The 16,672-nt window shown below is 39.0% G+C and overlaps 1 protein-coding gene across 1 annotated transcript in view; it reads right to left on the bottom strand.

Annotated features, from left to right (window-relative positions):
• The window catches only part of ADORA2B (adenosine A2b receptor), a 69,032-nt gene extending 52,687 nt beyond the window's left edge, over window positions 1–16,345 (bottom strand). The window contains exon 1 of the mRNA XM_063450045.1: window positions 15,317–16,345. Within this exon, the coding sequence (XP_063306115.1) occupies window positions 15,317–15,642 (326 nt within the window). The 5' untranslated portion in view covers window positions 15,643–16,345. The remainder of the gene's footprint in view (window positions 1–15,316) is intronic.
• Window positions 16,346–16,672: the final 327 nt, after the last annotated feature.

Here is a 16,672-nt window from a genome sequence, read left to right as displayed (position 1 = left end):
AGCTTAAAGCACATTATGTAGCAAATGAACATCGGTATTGAGCCTCTTAGTAAGTTTAAATTTAAATCCACATTGTAAGTAAGCAATGGCTCGTTGGTACTTAAAGAGTTAGAAAAGGTGTTTCCTCACTGTAACAACTGAATGTGCTAATTATACACAGTAATCAAGACGACATATCATATTTTATTTTGAAGTTAAGGGAATCTGTATGAGTTGTGCGATTTGAAGTGCAAATGCTCACTTTGTTACATTAACTACCAATTAAGCTGTCCATTTACAGGGTAATCAGCCAGACGGAATACGCATGGTACAATCACAGCCTCATTTCCTTCCCAAGGAACAGCATTAAACTAACTCTTACAAACTGGAACATGCACGCTTTTATAGTTTGCTGGTAATACAGCATTTATGTATGTTTATTGTTAAAAGGAACACTACAGCGCTAGGAATACAAATATGTATTCCTAATGTTATAGAGCCCTAGGCACCATTTAGGCCAACACTGCCAGGGTTGTAGGACCACTATAGCATCAGGAGCACAAACATGTATTCCTGATCCTATAGTGTAAAAAACCTCAATATAACCCCCCTGCACACCCTTATCCACCTAAATGTAGTAAAATCTTACCTCTACTCCAGTCTGCTGGTGCTGTCCCCTGAGCTCTCCCTGCTCGGCTCCCTCGCGCGCACTTCAGTGATGCCGGAGCATGACGTCATTCGGGCATCACTGAGAGGCGCGCGAGGGAGCTGAGCAGATCAGAACTCCCATGCTGCCTGCCACCACTCAGCACCAGCCCACTGCACTGCTGCCAGCCCCACTGGACCACAGGGAAATGGAGAATCCACTCCAGAACTCCAGCGTAGGTATGGAAGCTGGGTGGATTGAAATGAAATGTGAGTGTGTTAGTGTGTCTGTTGGTGAGTGTGTTAGTGTGTCTGTTGGTGAGTGTGTTTGTGTGTCTGTTAGTGAGAGTGTGTGTGTCTGTCAAAGAGTGTGCATGTATGTCTGTCAAAGCGTGTGTGTCAGTGAGAGTGTGTATGTCTGTTAGTGAGTGTGTTCGAGTGTGTCTTTTGGTGAGAGTGTGTGTGTGTCTGTTCGTGTGTGTGTGTCGGTTGATGAGTGTGTTAGTGTGTCTGTGTCTGTTAGTGAGAGTGTGTGTCTATTGGCGAGTGTGTGCAGCACAAAACCAGAATACACCACTGCTGGTAAGTATAGTAGGTGTCCAACCAAACTTACTTTGTAATTTTATCTCTTATGGTGCACAACAATCAAGTCATAGATTTAAACGGCTGCTCTCATAGTAGCCTAATCTCCCCTACTTCTGTTTAGGCATCTCAGGATGGACAACTGTTTTCTTCAGTGGACCCTGTTCCGCACTCTTGATGATACTTGAGACTCCATGTTAACTGTTTTTCTTGCTATTCTATCATAGTTTCATATTTTTCTTAAATATCGACTTGATTTGAGTTCTAATGAGATAATTTAATTGAAGCCCTGCATTAAAAAGGCCTAGTTAGTACAAATCCCAATGAATGGTGTATTTATGAAATGGAAATTAAAGGGTTTGCACTATGTAAAGCGTGAGGGCCAACTGAGAATGAAAGTTTGTACATCTGATCTCAAACCATTGTGTAAGCACAAAATAACTGACACATAAAACAACTAACAGTGCTTACACTACACATCTTCCTCACTGTCTTAAACCATTTTGTGGTAGAAAGAACATGACGTACCAGATCACTCACTTCTGTACTTCATACCGACTTAAAATGAGGTATTAAGGTTTCTGATCGACTCCATAAATTATATATATCAGTGCACACAAATGGAAGGACTAGTATGTGATTTAAAAGCATTACTGTGGCTTGTTAAGACAAGAAAATAATATAATCACTTATATTTAGATCTGTATACAAACAATGAAAGACCTATGGAGTTACAAATAAAAATATACTTTTAAAATTTAGGCCATAATAACGTAATTGGAAGCACAGAACTGAGTTGGAGACTTTCTTCTTGGCTATTTTAGATGTAGTTTTAATAGTAAAGCACTATATATTTTTAAGTTTATAAGATAAACTATGTGCATCAAAAGGTGTCTACTGACATCCTATAGATCATTCTCATACAATATAATATATGAAAAAAGGACAGCAAAATCAAAATATCTTCAATCTTCTAAAAGCAGTTGGCATCCTAATGTTACCATCTAGCAATTGGTCACTTTGACATTCTGATCTGCCAATAATAAACTGATCTATCTAAATAAGAGAGGAAATTAATAAAGTCTCAGACAAAGGTCTCTATTCCATGTAATCCTTCTTCCAGAGGTAGCAAAGTATCACCAAGACAGACGGAGATATTGTTCCATCAGATATTTTTAAAATATACAAATAAATAAATAAATAATGCTGTGGTGACATTTTTTAAAGATCTTTATTTGCCTTAGATGCAGCAGTGTATTTACCGCAAGGTTGACAAGGCATTTGCCTTGGGCGGCACTTACAAGGGCGGCAAAAAAAGCTGCCCCCTCAAACGCTCTGGCAAATGCCTTGCCAGCCTCTTCTCCTGCGGGGGCTCAGGAGCTGGCCGGGTGGCCATCTCAGCCGATGGAACACTCTGAGCTCTTCACTGCTCAGCTCCCTCGCGCGCACTGCACTGATGCCGGAGCCGGAATATGACGTCACTCCAACTCCAGCACTAAGAGACACGCGAGGGAGCAGAACAGGAGGATCATTGCTCCCTCGTTGTCTCCACTATGAGCCTGACTGCCCACCCGCATGCCTGCCAGCCAAGCCAGCAGCAGCCCCACTGGACCCCATGGAAGAAGCCACCAAAATGTAAGCAAATAATAAATAAAAAAAATTGTGAGTGTGTTAGTGTGTGTGTTTGTAAGTGTGTCTGTTAGTGAGAGTGTTAGTGTTTGTCTGTTAGTGTTTGTCTGATAGTGAAAGTGTGTGTGCCTGTTGGTGAGTGTTAGTATGTCTGTTAGTGAGAGTGTTAGTGTGTGTCTGTTAGTGAGAGTGTGTTAGTTTGTGTGCCTGTTGGTGAGTGTTAGTATGTCTGTTAGTGAATGTGCCTGTCTGTCAGTGTGTGTATGCGTGTGAGAGTGTGTATCTGTCAGTTAATGTGTAGGTCTGTTAGCGAGTGTACATGTGTCAGTGAGTGAGTGTCTGTCAGTGAGTGAGTGTTTGACACTGAGTGAGTGTGCGTCTGTCAGTGAGTGAGTGATTGTGTCTGTCAGTAAATGTGTGCATGTGTCTTGTCAGTGAGTGTGTTTGTGTATCTGTCAGTGAATGCGTGTTTCAGTTAATGTTTGTCAGTGAGTGTGTATGTTGGTTAAACAGTGTGTGTGACAATGACTGTGTATCTGTCAGTGAGTGTATGTCAGTGTATGCATCAGTGAAGGTGTGTGTCTGTTAGGCAAAGAGCGTGTTGGTTTGTAACAGGAAGTGACTGTAGAAAGGGGAGAGGCAGCACAAAACCAGAATACATCATTTCGTAGATGTGTTGTGTACTTATCCTGATTAATCTTGATTTCTACTTATGGATTCTCAATAAGGCAAAACAGTGTAGGGGGAGTACAGTATAGCCCCCAGGGTAGAGAGATTTCCATGCAATACATAGCATGTTGGTATCTGCACAATCTCACAGTTATAAAATTATGTTGTGCTATCTATAAAATACGGTATCTTCAAGGTACAGAGAAAAACTATAATAAATATCAAGATAGAATCACATTTTACACTGCCAGTCAATTTTTGCATGCTGTTCTAGTAAATGTAAATATTTGCATATATTGCAAGAATTTTTATTTTATTTTTTTTTTGTATGACTTCACCTTCATGCTGGCCATACAAAGTCTCTGTGTAGACACAATTCTCACATGGCTATCTGTATGATTTGTATCAAATTGTTAAACTCTCAAGATTGAAAAGGATGCGTGGTACATCAATGCAGCTAGTTTGTGAACAGAATATAAAATAACTTTATTGGTAACTTGTCTAATAATTTATCCATTCAATAACCTTTATAGAGGGGGAATATCTGTGAGTCTGTTATTCAACTATTCTGCTCTTTTTATAGATGAGGGATAACCTTTCACGGGCACTCTCAATAATAAATACGTTGAAATACAGGTTGAATATATCAATGCACCTGATAGCTCAGACAACTGGGCAGTGGGCATGTAAAGATGAGATTGGGAGATGGGGTAAAGACACCATATGGTCGGTTTTGGCAAGCGCTCATAATCAATCGTACTAACAGTCTACCTCTGTAACATAAAATGGAATTTTAGAATTCATGTTTTTTGGTTTTATAGTAGTGAAGAAGTGCTTAACTTCATCTTTGATGAGTAACATGTTCTTCAGCAGCTAAAGTGATTTTTAATGTTTCCAAACACTGAATTAAAAAAATATAAAGTGGTGTCATGAAGGATTTATATCCACACACATCACTCTTACCTCCAGTAATTCCCATTCCGTTCACAGCATTTAGCCTAGTTCTGAGTCTTTTTTCTGTGTTAAAAAGGCGCCTAATAAATGATGTACAGCAAGTTTTACAGATATTTATTAAGTGAAATGACATTATTTGTTTCTTTAGCAAGAGATCGCTGAATAATGCACGACAATATTTTGCTATCATTACGCTGCATGCTGTATACTAAATTCCAGGCATTTGCAATGAAACATAATAAATATAGAATGATGATATTTTTATGCTTAATGAAATATAATTGAAACAGATCAAACATTATAAATGTTGTGTGTGCTAAATCAATGTTCTTATGCATCCAAAATTGTAAAATACACACTTAATGTTTTAACACAAATGGACAAGCATAAGGAATATATAAAATAGATTGGACAATTTTGTTGAAATTAGTTGGAATTGTGAGACTGGATTTAAACACATTTCTTGCTCCCTTCAGTAAAGAAAGGCGAGTCCAGATTCCAGGCACCACGATTCTTCTCTGCTCTTAAAAAAGGATAAATAAAACCAATATGCTCAGTATTGGCAGAGTGGAGATTGGGCCTAGTCAGTACTCAGCAGGGAGCTTCCTGCGGCATTTCACAAAACATGTGCCAAGTAGATCCCCTGAGGGAAACTCGGGACAGCCAGCAAACAGTTGAACATCCCAATGGCATTAATTTACTAGTAAAACTCCAACCATGTGATGTTATTAAAACAAATGCCAGTAATCTCACTGTTTGCTTGGAAGAGTAAATTATATAAGTTCTCGTAACTTTAAAATTAATACTCTGCCACAAGTTTGTATCAAATAGATTGGTGACGGGACGCAGACAAAGGTTTGCCCAGGACCAAGTTAAAATCGTATGATTAATTTTGGGGGTGTGAATGGGGTGTCGCCAGGGGTGGGGCTGTTCTGAGAACTTTTAGGTACTTTACTAATAATTTATGGCAATAAAATGTAATTTAGAACAAGAACAAGGTGCCTCATTAACATAGACTGATTTTAAATTAAAACACATTTATTGTAGTTTAAAGACACATTACTGTATCATTGCTGTGGGGCTCTGTTATACACTCAGACACACCAACAATATGGAGCTCCAGTAGGATAGAAAGGATAGGATAGAAAAGAGGGACAGAGATATTTGGGACCAAAATAGGGACATCTGGTATGTATGAGACTGTATATACTGCATGGTTTCTCTGTGATTACGGACATCGTTACTCACACGCAACCTTTGAATTAGACATATTACACAACACCACTTTCATGCACTGGCTATCAGTAAGTGATATGTTTTGAAGGAAACATGTTGGATTTGGCAACCATAGTCTAAACGCAGACACAGGAAAGGTCCCTCCTCCAGTTAAAGGGACACTCTAGGCACCCAGACTACTTCAGCCCATTGTGGTCTGGGTGCCAACTCCCATCACCCTTAACCCTGCAAGTGTAGTTATTGCAGTTTTTATAAACGGCAAAAATTAACTTGCAGGGTTAATTCCTCCCCAGTTGGAAACCCCATAGGAAAGCATTATTCTATGGGGAGGTCTAAGGCCATTACCGCGCATGCGCATTAGGTCTCCCCGCTGACGTCCACCGCGTTGGCGGAGCCTGTCCCAGCGCTGAGGGACATCGGCACTGGATTCAGGTAAGTGGCTGAAGGGGGGGGTACTCCAGGATACTCTAGTGCCAGGAAGACGGGCTAGTTTTTCTGGCACTGGAGAATCCCTTTAAGTGTTTTACAAGATTCAGACAAGCTAAGTGCACACAGGACCCATACAATATCAATGCACACTGATCAGCTAAGTCCAATACAATAAGGTGTTTATTCATTAAAGTAGAAATTCTGGAGAACTAACAAAAGTATTGCAAATGTTAGGCCTCTAATATCTGGGAAAAAATAAACAAAAAAACAACCTACAACTCAATTGGAGTTTGTTCACTACAATAGAAATTGTCGAGAGCTGATGTGGAAAAAATTGCAGAGTTTGAGACTTTTTCCAGTTCTACCCTACAGGGGAACACACCTTCTTGACAACAACCACATGACCAGTAGGGGACTGTACTTCTCTGAGGAAGATTACGTTTTTAGGTTTTTTTTAAAGTGGCAACAACACAATACCATTCACAATACTCCCCCCACCCACGCATGCTTATGGACCGCCTGACCTATCCCGCTCCTACAATACCATGGAGCTGGATCTGATGGATGGATATGGACATAGGGCACCTAAGGGAACCCAATTGTGTCTCACACACTGGCAGGTATACTGTGATGCGAAAAGTACGGAGGACAAGGAATGATATGGTGTTGAACTTCCTTTGCCACTTGTGTTTACTGGTGAATAAAGATGTGGAGTTTGCAGTGGGAGCCACGTGAGGTTCTGATTGCAAATGAGACTAGGTGTTTGTGAATCTCACTGTTCTATTGTGACTATTCATTTTGTTCTCTTCTCTCATTTCCTGCACTCTTCTATTGAGTTTACTTAATACTTACAGGGTACTAGAGTCAGTTGCTTTCCAGGTTACACTTACAGTGGGTTTTCCATATCTGATCTGATTATACTAAATGATATTGTATGATGACTCTTTCGCCACGCACACTTTTTTCAAACACTGTACATTTCATCTTTGTTATGGAACGTTGTTTTGTATGTGGTCCTGTGAGACCAATTGTCATGCTCTACTGCAGGGACTTGTGTCCTGTAAATTTCTGTAGTCCGTCTGCCAATTTTACACTTTTATCTTTTATTTGGTTTCCTAAAAATCGTAATAAACCTTTGAGCGGGGCTCTCAATCCTTCTATCCCTGTGTGTCTAACTCGTCTGGTTATAAATACGTGTCTTTTAGTCCACCCATTGTACAGTACTTCAGAATTTGTGGGCGCTTTATAAATATTAATAATAATTTACAAAAAGAGAATTGTTCCAGTTCATCCATTTTGGCTTAATACTTGCAATACTCTTGCCAATTTCACAATTCTTTATTTACTGAGTAAACCCTAATCATCAGATGGGATGGAACCGTAAACTCACAAAAGGCATTAAAAACGATTCAGCCAGGTTAGTAATTTTGCCTAAAATCCTTGCGTCTACAATTAAAAAGCTGCCATTTTTTTAGGGACACTGTATTGTCACTGTGTTCATAAGGATGCAGTTACACCCTGTTATAAAAACTAACCGTAACATTTTTGATTCAAAATATGGATTCATTTGGTTTAAAATGCCTCCGGTGGTCATATGTTGAATAACTAGTTATAAATATCTGCTGCTCGATCAGGGGTAGGCAACCTTCGGCACTCCCATTGTTGTGGACTACACCTCCTATAACGCTCGAACAGCCACAAAGCTGGCAAAGTTTCTGGCAAGATATAGTTCACAAAATTTGAAGTGTGAAAGTTGCCTAGTCCTGTCTTAGACACTCAAATTCTTCATATGAGATCAGTCCAGCATGCCTGCCCACCCATGTAATCCAGGAGAGAAAAATGTATGGGCACAAATTTTAATTCTACCAACAGCTTGGAAACTCTTTCATCATGGATGTTTGTGAACATTGTACAACACTGTGATATTATTGATGGAGTGTAATATGCCAGAAAGACAAATAACCACTCTCCACTTGCATTTGTAACAATAAAGGTTGTCATAGAAATCTCAGGAGTCTAATCCAACATTCCCTTTCATCATCACTATAATAGTAATGTATATGTAGCCTGGTAACTATGTCCCGTTGCCTTTGCATTCAGCATTTTCACCACTTTTGAATAGAATTCACTGTATATAAAGAACAAAAGTGTTTCCTGGTTGATTTGCCAGCAGAAACAAAGAAACTGTTATAGCAATAGAGTCAAGGCATATTAAGGAATCAGCAAAATAATTCACATGACACTCTGTGCTCCTTGCATAAGTTATGATGTAAGTAGCGACACGTCCTGTCTTCATGAGCACTGTTACTTATAACTAGTGCAATTTCCAAAAATCATTACAGATATAAGTTCAACAACCACACTATGTATTGTCTGAGGGTGGCTAGCTATGCCGATACAAGAGCTTGTATGGAGTGTGCACACCTTACTAATCTCAAACTATTTCAGACAGACTCCCACATAGATGTCTATGAGAGAGCCACTTCTAGCTCCATTCATGGAAAAACAAGAATGGAACTCTTTATGAAGCTAATAGATTCTTTTATATAACGAACATTCAGACACTGTTGAATTACAATGGAAGCCTTGGATTTACTGTGAGGTTTCACATCTGAAGAAAGCTTTCCATATAAAATAAAAAGCCCAAATGTGTTAAATTCAATAGCTAGAGCTTTTTTCGTTTTAAAAGTATAGGCCTTAAAGGAGATGGGGGACGACGCCAGGATGGGCTGTCCTTTTTATATATGTGTATATATATATATCAAATATGCAAATTATTTCACGTGAACATATTTGGTGCCACACATGTATAAAAAATTATCAACTTTTAATCATCACAAGAAGGTCAAACTGCTAACGTTAACTTATAAAGATAACGTCTTTACCCGTAAACATGGGTGTTGAGTGTTAAACTAATAATGTTGTGCTATATAAGATACATCCTTTTTGGAGCATTACTAATTCAAACCAGGCAAACCACTGATAGTGTGTTTAAATTAACTGAATTGCGTCAGAAATGACAGTACAGGCAGGTATAAAATGAAGACTTGCAGCTGTGACTGCAGCTGCCTGTGCACTTACCACGCCAAAATTATTCAAAACAAGTCTCTCCATGACGGTTAATATCTTTATCAGTATAAGATGCCACTATGTATTTATTATTTATGGCAGGGGTGCCCAAAAGGTAGACAGTACATGCTTTAAAACTACAACTCCCATGATGCTTTATATGCCTTTAGAATGCTTTAGAACAGGGGTGTCCAAAAGGTAGATCCCCAGATGTTGTAAAATGACGATGCTCTGTCATTCTAAAGGCATGCAAATCATCAAGGGAACTGTAGTTCTACAACATCTGGAGATCTACCTTTTGGGCACCCCTGATTTATGGTATTTGGAAGCGCTGATTTTGCTAGAGTATTTCAATTAAATTATTATTTGTATTTCATAAAGCACCCACACTTGACTATACGTTGCTTCATTTTTAGATTTCCCACTCCGCCTTATCAGTCAAACAGGGTTATTCACTAATGTGAGAATGCAGTGTGAATTCAAAGTGAATTTCAAATTTAAGGCAAAAATAGATGCTTTCAGCTCAGCTACTTTGGCCTAAACTGTAAAATTCACTTTTGAACAGATGTTTAAACTGCAATTGGACAAATACTTGCAAAAACATAATATACAGGGATATCATTTCTAATTAGTGGGGTAATAGCTGCTTGATCTAAGGAGACAGTTTGTTGCAAAATTGGAAGCACTTCAGACTAGGTTTTTTGCCTTTTTTTTTGGATCAACAGCAAAAGCATATGTGAGAAAGGCTGAACTTGATGGACGCATGTCTCTTTTCAGCTATGTAACTATATGTAACTATGTAACTATGAATTCTCACTTTAGTGAATAACACTGAAGGTCTTCTTTGAGTTCACAATTTTAACGTGATCTGCCAAGCAAAACTTGGGGATATGAAGTCCAGCACTTGGTAGCAGTTTCATGCATGAAAAAGCCATAAATGAAACTGCTGTACTAATTATAGAATTCACACCTTGTTTTGATCGGCTCGGTGCAGAAGTCCTTTTCATAAGCTGTGGGGCACTAGCATTTTATAAATTATTATTTTATTATTTATATAACGACAGCAAATTCCGTAGCGCTGTACAATGGGTATATGTGCAGGTATTTTACTTGATGTGAAACTTCCAATGTGCATTCATCATATTACCTGCTGTGCTGCTGTGAATGTTACAGGAAAGTAATATGTTTGCCTGCTCCAATTGTCTAGAATTCTCTTGCAGGGAGTGCAGGTTTAACCCCTTAAGGACCAAACTTCTGGAATAAAAGGGAATCATGACATGTCACACATGTCATGTGTCCTTAGGGGGTTAATGGTCTGATCACTTGCACTTTAGAAGGGGCTGCTGGGTAGATAGTAAAAACTTGGAGCAGAAGTAGTATAGACTGATTGAACTTGGTTTTGAGCGGATTCTAGCAAATTCATTATTTGTAGAACACTGACTGCCCTACTTAATTCACTCAAGTTAAACCCAAGTCCTACAGAGTCAACAATGTGTCAAACTCTGTAATGTAACTGTTCAAAGGTGGGGGCTGAAAGACAACACTAACAACCCCACACGTGGGGGAAAATGTCAGAAAAGTGACAGCTTCTTGTTCCTTCATTCTGATAAAAGCTATTACAGTGTTTACTGTAATGCATAATGCAGTGGATGCAAATAAAAAACATTTACCTCCGCTGGGCTTCCAGACTTTAGGGGCTTCACCTTCACCCTCTCCCACCCACTCCCCACCAGAATGCCCACTGCATTCTACTTTCACTAACTTCTTTTAACAAACCAACACAAACTTTCTGCTGTCATTTAGATCTCAATATAAAACAAGTTACAATAAAGCATTGTGAATTTATAGAAATGGAAAACTGTCAATCAAAATACTGCCAGTGATATTATATATTAAGTGTAACCATTTATTACTATTATTATTATTTTATTATTTATATAGCGCCATCAGATTCCGTAGCGCTGTACAATAGGTGGACTAACAGACATTTAATTGTAACCAGACAACTGGACGTACAGAAACAGAGAGGTGGAGGGGCCGGGCCCTGCTCAATGAGCTTACATTTATTTATAATATACATTATTTTACCTCTCCAATTCTACACACAAGCAAAAAAATTATACAAAAACACAGCGGAGGTGACCCTGGATTCACAAGCAGAATCTTAGTTTTTTGGAGAGCATCAATGAGCAACAATTTGGGGGCATTCCATCCTCAATAAATATACCTGCATCTCAAAGTTGATTGTCATTTTCAGTGACAAAGGGCTACAGGCCAAATGTCACTCTCTACCTTGAAAATACAGATTGTTACCTGCACAAACTTGTTTTTAATTTATACAATTTGGGCTAAAATTTTGGAGGGAGAGGGGGGGAGGAAATGATAGAATTTATTTTGTCTGCTATTTTGGTCAAAATGTTGTAAAAATGTTTCAATACAAGCTGCTATTTAGTGAGTAGACCCCATAGATTTAGCAAAATAAGAACATATAATTGCAGGCGATTGAGAAGGATGTTTTCTGTGAGAACTAATAAGATTGTCTTAATTGCCAAATCTCGAGCTTGATCCATTTTCTTTATCCCATAGGCAATTGAGCTAAGAAACAAGATTTTCCCTTTTATTGATGCTCATTAATTGATATGAAAAGAAAAGCTTTAAACACGTTGCTATCATTTATACTGAGGATTACGATAAATTACATCTTAATCAGAAATCCACACATATTTAATTATCCTGTGATTTGTAAGACTTCCAAACACAAGCAGCCAGGGATTAGTCCATTAAGTGGTATGATATTTTACACCCTGGCGATGGCTTAATAATCTGCACATCCAATTGTTTCTAAACATAACAGGTTTCAAAAGGACATCAGGTTTTCTTTTGCACTTAAGGTTGCCAGATCAATCATCTTTTCCTGGGCCCCTACGGTGTCTTCATGCTGATGGACAGCACATAAAAAGTGCTTACCTACAGTAAGTAGCATTCATGTGCTGCAGGATACAACAACAACTCAATTACGCTGGGATCCTGCATGATTGATTTTTTCTGCAGCATATGAATTATACGTATCACAGGATAGAACTTTTCATTTACTGCATAAAAACATGACGAAGTGAGCAGGCTTAGCCATAACTCAACCCTAGGTGGCTTCTTAGGGACCAGGCGTTGGACTGACCGGGAACACAGGACTACAAATTTGTATGGCCCCCGTCAACAATCCCTATGTAATGAATGGAGAGAGGCAAACTTGTACCCTGCCTTTATCCTGAAAATCCAGAACATTATGTTGTATCTGGCAGACATGTTTGCATGACTTCTCTGTTTTTAATCGTAGAGAGGATTGTAAAATCTAAAATAATAATAGTACTATGCAGAATATACATTACTTGTCTCTTTTTTCAGTATTTAATGTTTAATTATTAAACTCACAAAACTCTTACAGAAGCACATTCAAATAAACTTACTGTGTGTAACCAGCAATTCTAGAAACAAACAAAAGTAACATTTATATAAAGCTCAAAGCTTATTGCAAGCAGTATGCCACATTGATAGACAAAATATGACTAAAACTCCTGTTAAATAAGAATTTACTATCAAGGAAATCAAAGAATGACTGAAATGATCTTTGAGACTAGAACAGTTACTGGCCATACAGAAATTAACTATCTAACCCTGACTGCATACATTAAAGGAGCACTGGGCTGCAGGCATTATATGGTGAGTACTGGTCATGGTGCTTAGAGTACCCCTTTAATTGTTAGATGTTCATTTACTAAACAACATATTGTAGTAAATAACATTTTTAAAAAATACTTAGGAATATAGGCCAAAATAGGCAAGCTGCAAAAATTGGCCTTGTTGGCGAATTTTTCCAAATCAACTGGTTTTACATCTCATTGCTCTTAAATGAATTAAACCCTAGATTTCAAGAAAAAGCTCCAAATCAAGTGGAATCTGCTGCCTACATTATCCAGGTGTGTTTTTAAAAAGGTTATGCAGCTTTAATTTACAATCAAAGGTACTTTGAATCGTGTATTCTTTATAACCATCAGTTATAACCAGTTAAAGGAGACAGATGATCTCCTTAGTCGGTAGCACAGATTTCAAGGGTTTACTCAAAGAAGCGCACATGAATCAGTCAGTCAATGAGCGGTGACAGGTTCGGTAAGATTTCTCAAGTGATTGATGAATTGACTGTAGAACATGTTCAGACTTCATGTTTGCAGGGCTAATTCCAGGATGGGCAATGTAACATTTCATATATCAGAGGTCAATAAGGACAAACTTGAAAACGTGATAGAATTACAATGTATGTTTCCTGGTAAAACACTTATTAGCACTATTATAGATCCACTTGTGCTAACAAAAATGTCATCTTGTCCAACTGAGGAATTCCTAAAACCAACATTTATTTTGGGCACTAAAGTCCATTTGGAAAACCTATATTGTTCAAATATGTGAATCCTTCCAGGCTGATTTATCAGTCAGCTGACAGTAAGCTTCTCTGTCCTTTGAGAGGTTTATTGAATAACCCCTACTGCCAGAAAACCTAGCCTCTATGTCTGATAGACTATTGCTTACTTAAATGATGAGTCACCCACGAGTTGATGTTTAATTTGATCAATTACAAAAATTTATTAACCGTCACAGGAAATATGTAACATTACTATGACTTGAAAACACCTGGGTTTAAATTGTTTTGTAAAAGAAAATAACTTGAAAAAAAATAAAATAAAAAAGTGACACTCAGGCATTAATATACATGTAGCTACACTGATATGAAAATTTTAAATACATCTCTGAAATGGGATGTAATAAATCCGGCACCAACATAAATCATCAAGTGGTGCTGTGTTCTTAAGGCCATAAAATTACATTTTCCATGCCAGTGATTTTTGATTATTCTAGTTATTATACATATTCGTCAAAATATTAAATAGTGAAATCTCCTTGGAATTTGTTTAATGTGAACATTGGGAAAGCCTACTATGTCATAGTAATAGTAAATGTTACCTTACCATTAATTGAAAAAAAAAAAGATTTTTTGGAGTGCAATAACAGATCATTCATCCGTTGTAAACGGATGGTAAAGGTCATCATGACAAACCAACTGGTGTATTTACTTTATTTTTTAGAATGTGTTATATTGTACCAAGTAAGCAACTATTTGTTCAGATATATTAAAAAAAACAAAACAAAAAAAAAAACACCCCCCCCCCCCCCAATTACAAAAAAAAAAAAAACTCCCACTCATTTCCATTCTGGGTAGTGTGATGGGTGTGAGCATTTTCTCGTTTTCTATGCCTGTACAACTTCAATATCACAATCAATGTCCTGACTTTGGCTAATGTGATATTCTATTATCCTATTAGCTAGACAACTGTAAGTGTTTGGCAACCACGTGTCACGTTCAATTGCGTTTTAATAACTTTACAAGATATTGGGGTGTTTCCACTAAACAGCAGGTTGTAGTGAGTTGTGAACTAACTTGCAAAATGTAGGCCAATTATCACAGAATATATATATATATATATATAAGTCTAATTAATCAGGTATTTGTTTCCAGTTCTGCAAGTTTAGCCTTTTCAACACAGCAGACTATGTAGTAAAAGATCCCAGTGTAAAATTACCGCATGTCCTCAGCAGAGGTCTGTCTGAATGTGCATAAAACATGAAGTATTTATGCAGACCTTCTACTGACTGCAAAGCCCAATATATCAAGATTATTTATACAAATATAACAATGCACTGCTCTGTGTGTATATACAGTGTGTCTGTCTGTGTATTCTATGGTTCGCTTTTACTACTTTTGCATTACTATCAGTCACATCAAACAGGAATTAGTGCTGAGGGTGAAGGACAAGGCAGAAGAGGTCATGGAATGGAACTAAATAGGATACTAATGTCTCTACCATGGTTGAGAAAACACAGACTACAGCTCTTATCATCCGCTATAGGGATAATTAGAACTGTAGTCCTCATCATAAACAAGATTGCCACATGTTACTTATTTCACGTTAGAAAGTTATATACCCAGATATAACAAATGCACTCTAGCAGGAGTGAATCTTATTTTCCCACAGACAGAATAGACATTTAAATGTGCAGCACTGTATCTCCTTACCTGAGAGGTATCTTGATGGCTAGGTATCTGTCAATGGCTACAGCCAAGAGACTAAAGATAGAGCTCTGGGTGAGCACCAGCACAAAGCAGGCAAAGAACAGGCAGCTGTGGAAATCGGTTTTGAAACCGATGCTGATGGTGATTGCAAAAGGAATGGCAAGGAGCCCCACCGCTATATCAGCCACTGCCAGCGACACCAAGAAGTAGTTGGTGGCATTCTTCAGAGTGCTGTTGATGGCCACTGCCCAACACACTAACACGTTCCCCACGATGGACAGCACAGCAATGATCACCTCCACGGCTATGTAAGCTGGACTTGCTGTCATTTCCACTACTGGTTATGAAGAGCACATAAGGAGACAGTTACAGGCATCTGGAGGGAGGGAGAGGGTATATCCCCTGATACAGGATCCAGCCCCTGTCCAGTAACACCCGGGGAAAGTCTCAGGATTCACAGCTCTGTGTGTGCTATATATGTCCAGAGGATGAGGCGTTTGGGGTATTCTTCACCTGTCACTTCGTGTTCCCATAGGAAAGTCTCATGCTCCCATTATAAAAGCCACTACTCCTCCAAGAAACCCAAACAGGATTGTGCCATTAGCACCAAGTATTCACTCAGGGTCATCCTTTTACACATGCACAGCTACTTCAAACGGCCCCCCAACTCACACCCCTGCAGGAGGGGACAAGAGGCACTTGCCCCAATGCCAGCCAATCGTGTGGGTGGGATTGCCGCCACCAGTGCCGCTTACTTCAAGAAGGCTCTGCGCCCAATGAGGGGCAGTGCTGGGCACAGGGCATGGTGGTGTCTCCATGCAGGTCAGGGCTGCTGGATTCTGAATGGCATGGGATGGAAGGATGGGTCACAGCAGGAGGCAAGAAAAGCTTTCCAAGGCTGGATCGGGAAAGGTCCAAGTTCTCCTCCCCAGCCAGTGAGTCTCTGCTATCCTCCCAGCCAAGTTTGTAATCCCCTCAGTGCAGAGCTGGGTGTCTGCTCCTGGTTTCTATGTATGCAGACCGTGCACGTGGGCTGCCCCGATACAATGTAACCAGCGGAGTTCTAGAGAAGCTTTGGGTAATTGAGCAGCCCCGCCCACCTCTCACTCTATGCTTTGCCTATAGGGTGTACATGCATTGACACTTTGCATATGGCTTGTCCCCCACTCCCACTACTCTCACCTTGGCTTTCCTGCTTTGAAGTGTGTGCTGAGCCACTTCACTGGATAATAAGTATTTAACATCACTCGCATACCTTCCCCGGGCTCACACACTTTACTTTTATTGAAAGGAGAAAACTATTAAAGGTAATTAGCTGTTGCTCAGTGCTGCTCAATACACATAAACACATATAAACAC

This window comes from Pelobates fuscus, chromosome 1, assembly GCF_036172605.1.
Source record: "Pelobates fuscus isolate aPelFus1 chromosome 1, aPelFus1.pri, whole genome shotgun sequence".
In the NCBI taxonomy this organism is placed as follows: domain Eukaryota; kingdom Metazoa; phylum Chordata; class Amphibia; order Anura; family Pelobatidae; genus Pelobates; species Pelobates fuscus.
Note: the sequence above shows the minus strand (reverse complement) of the source record. Positions and strands in the feature narration are given on the sequence as shown.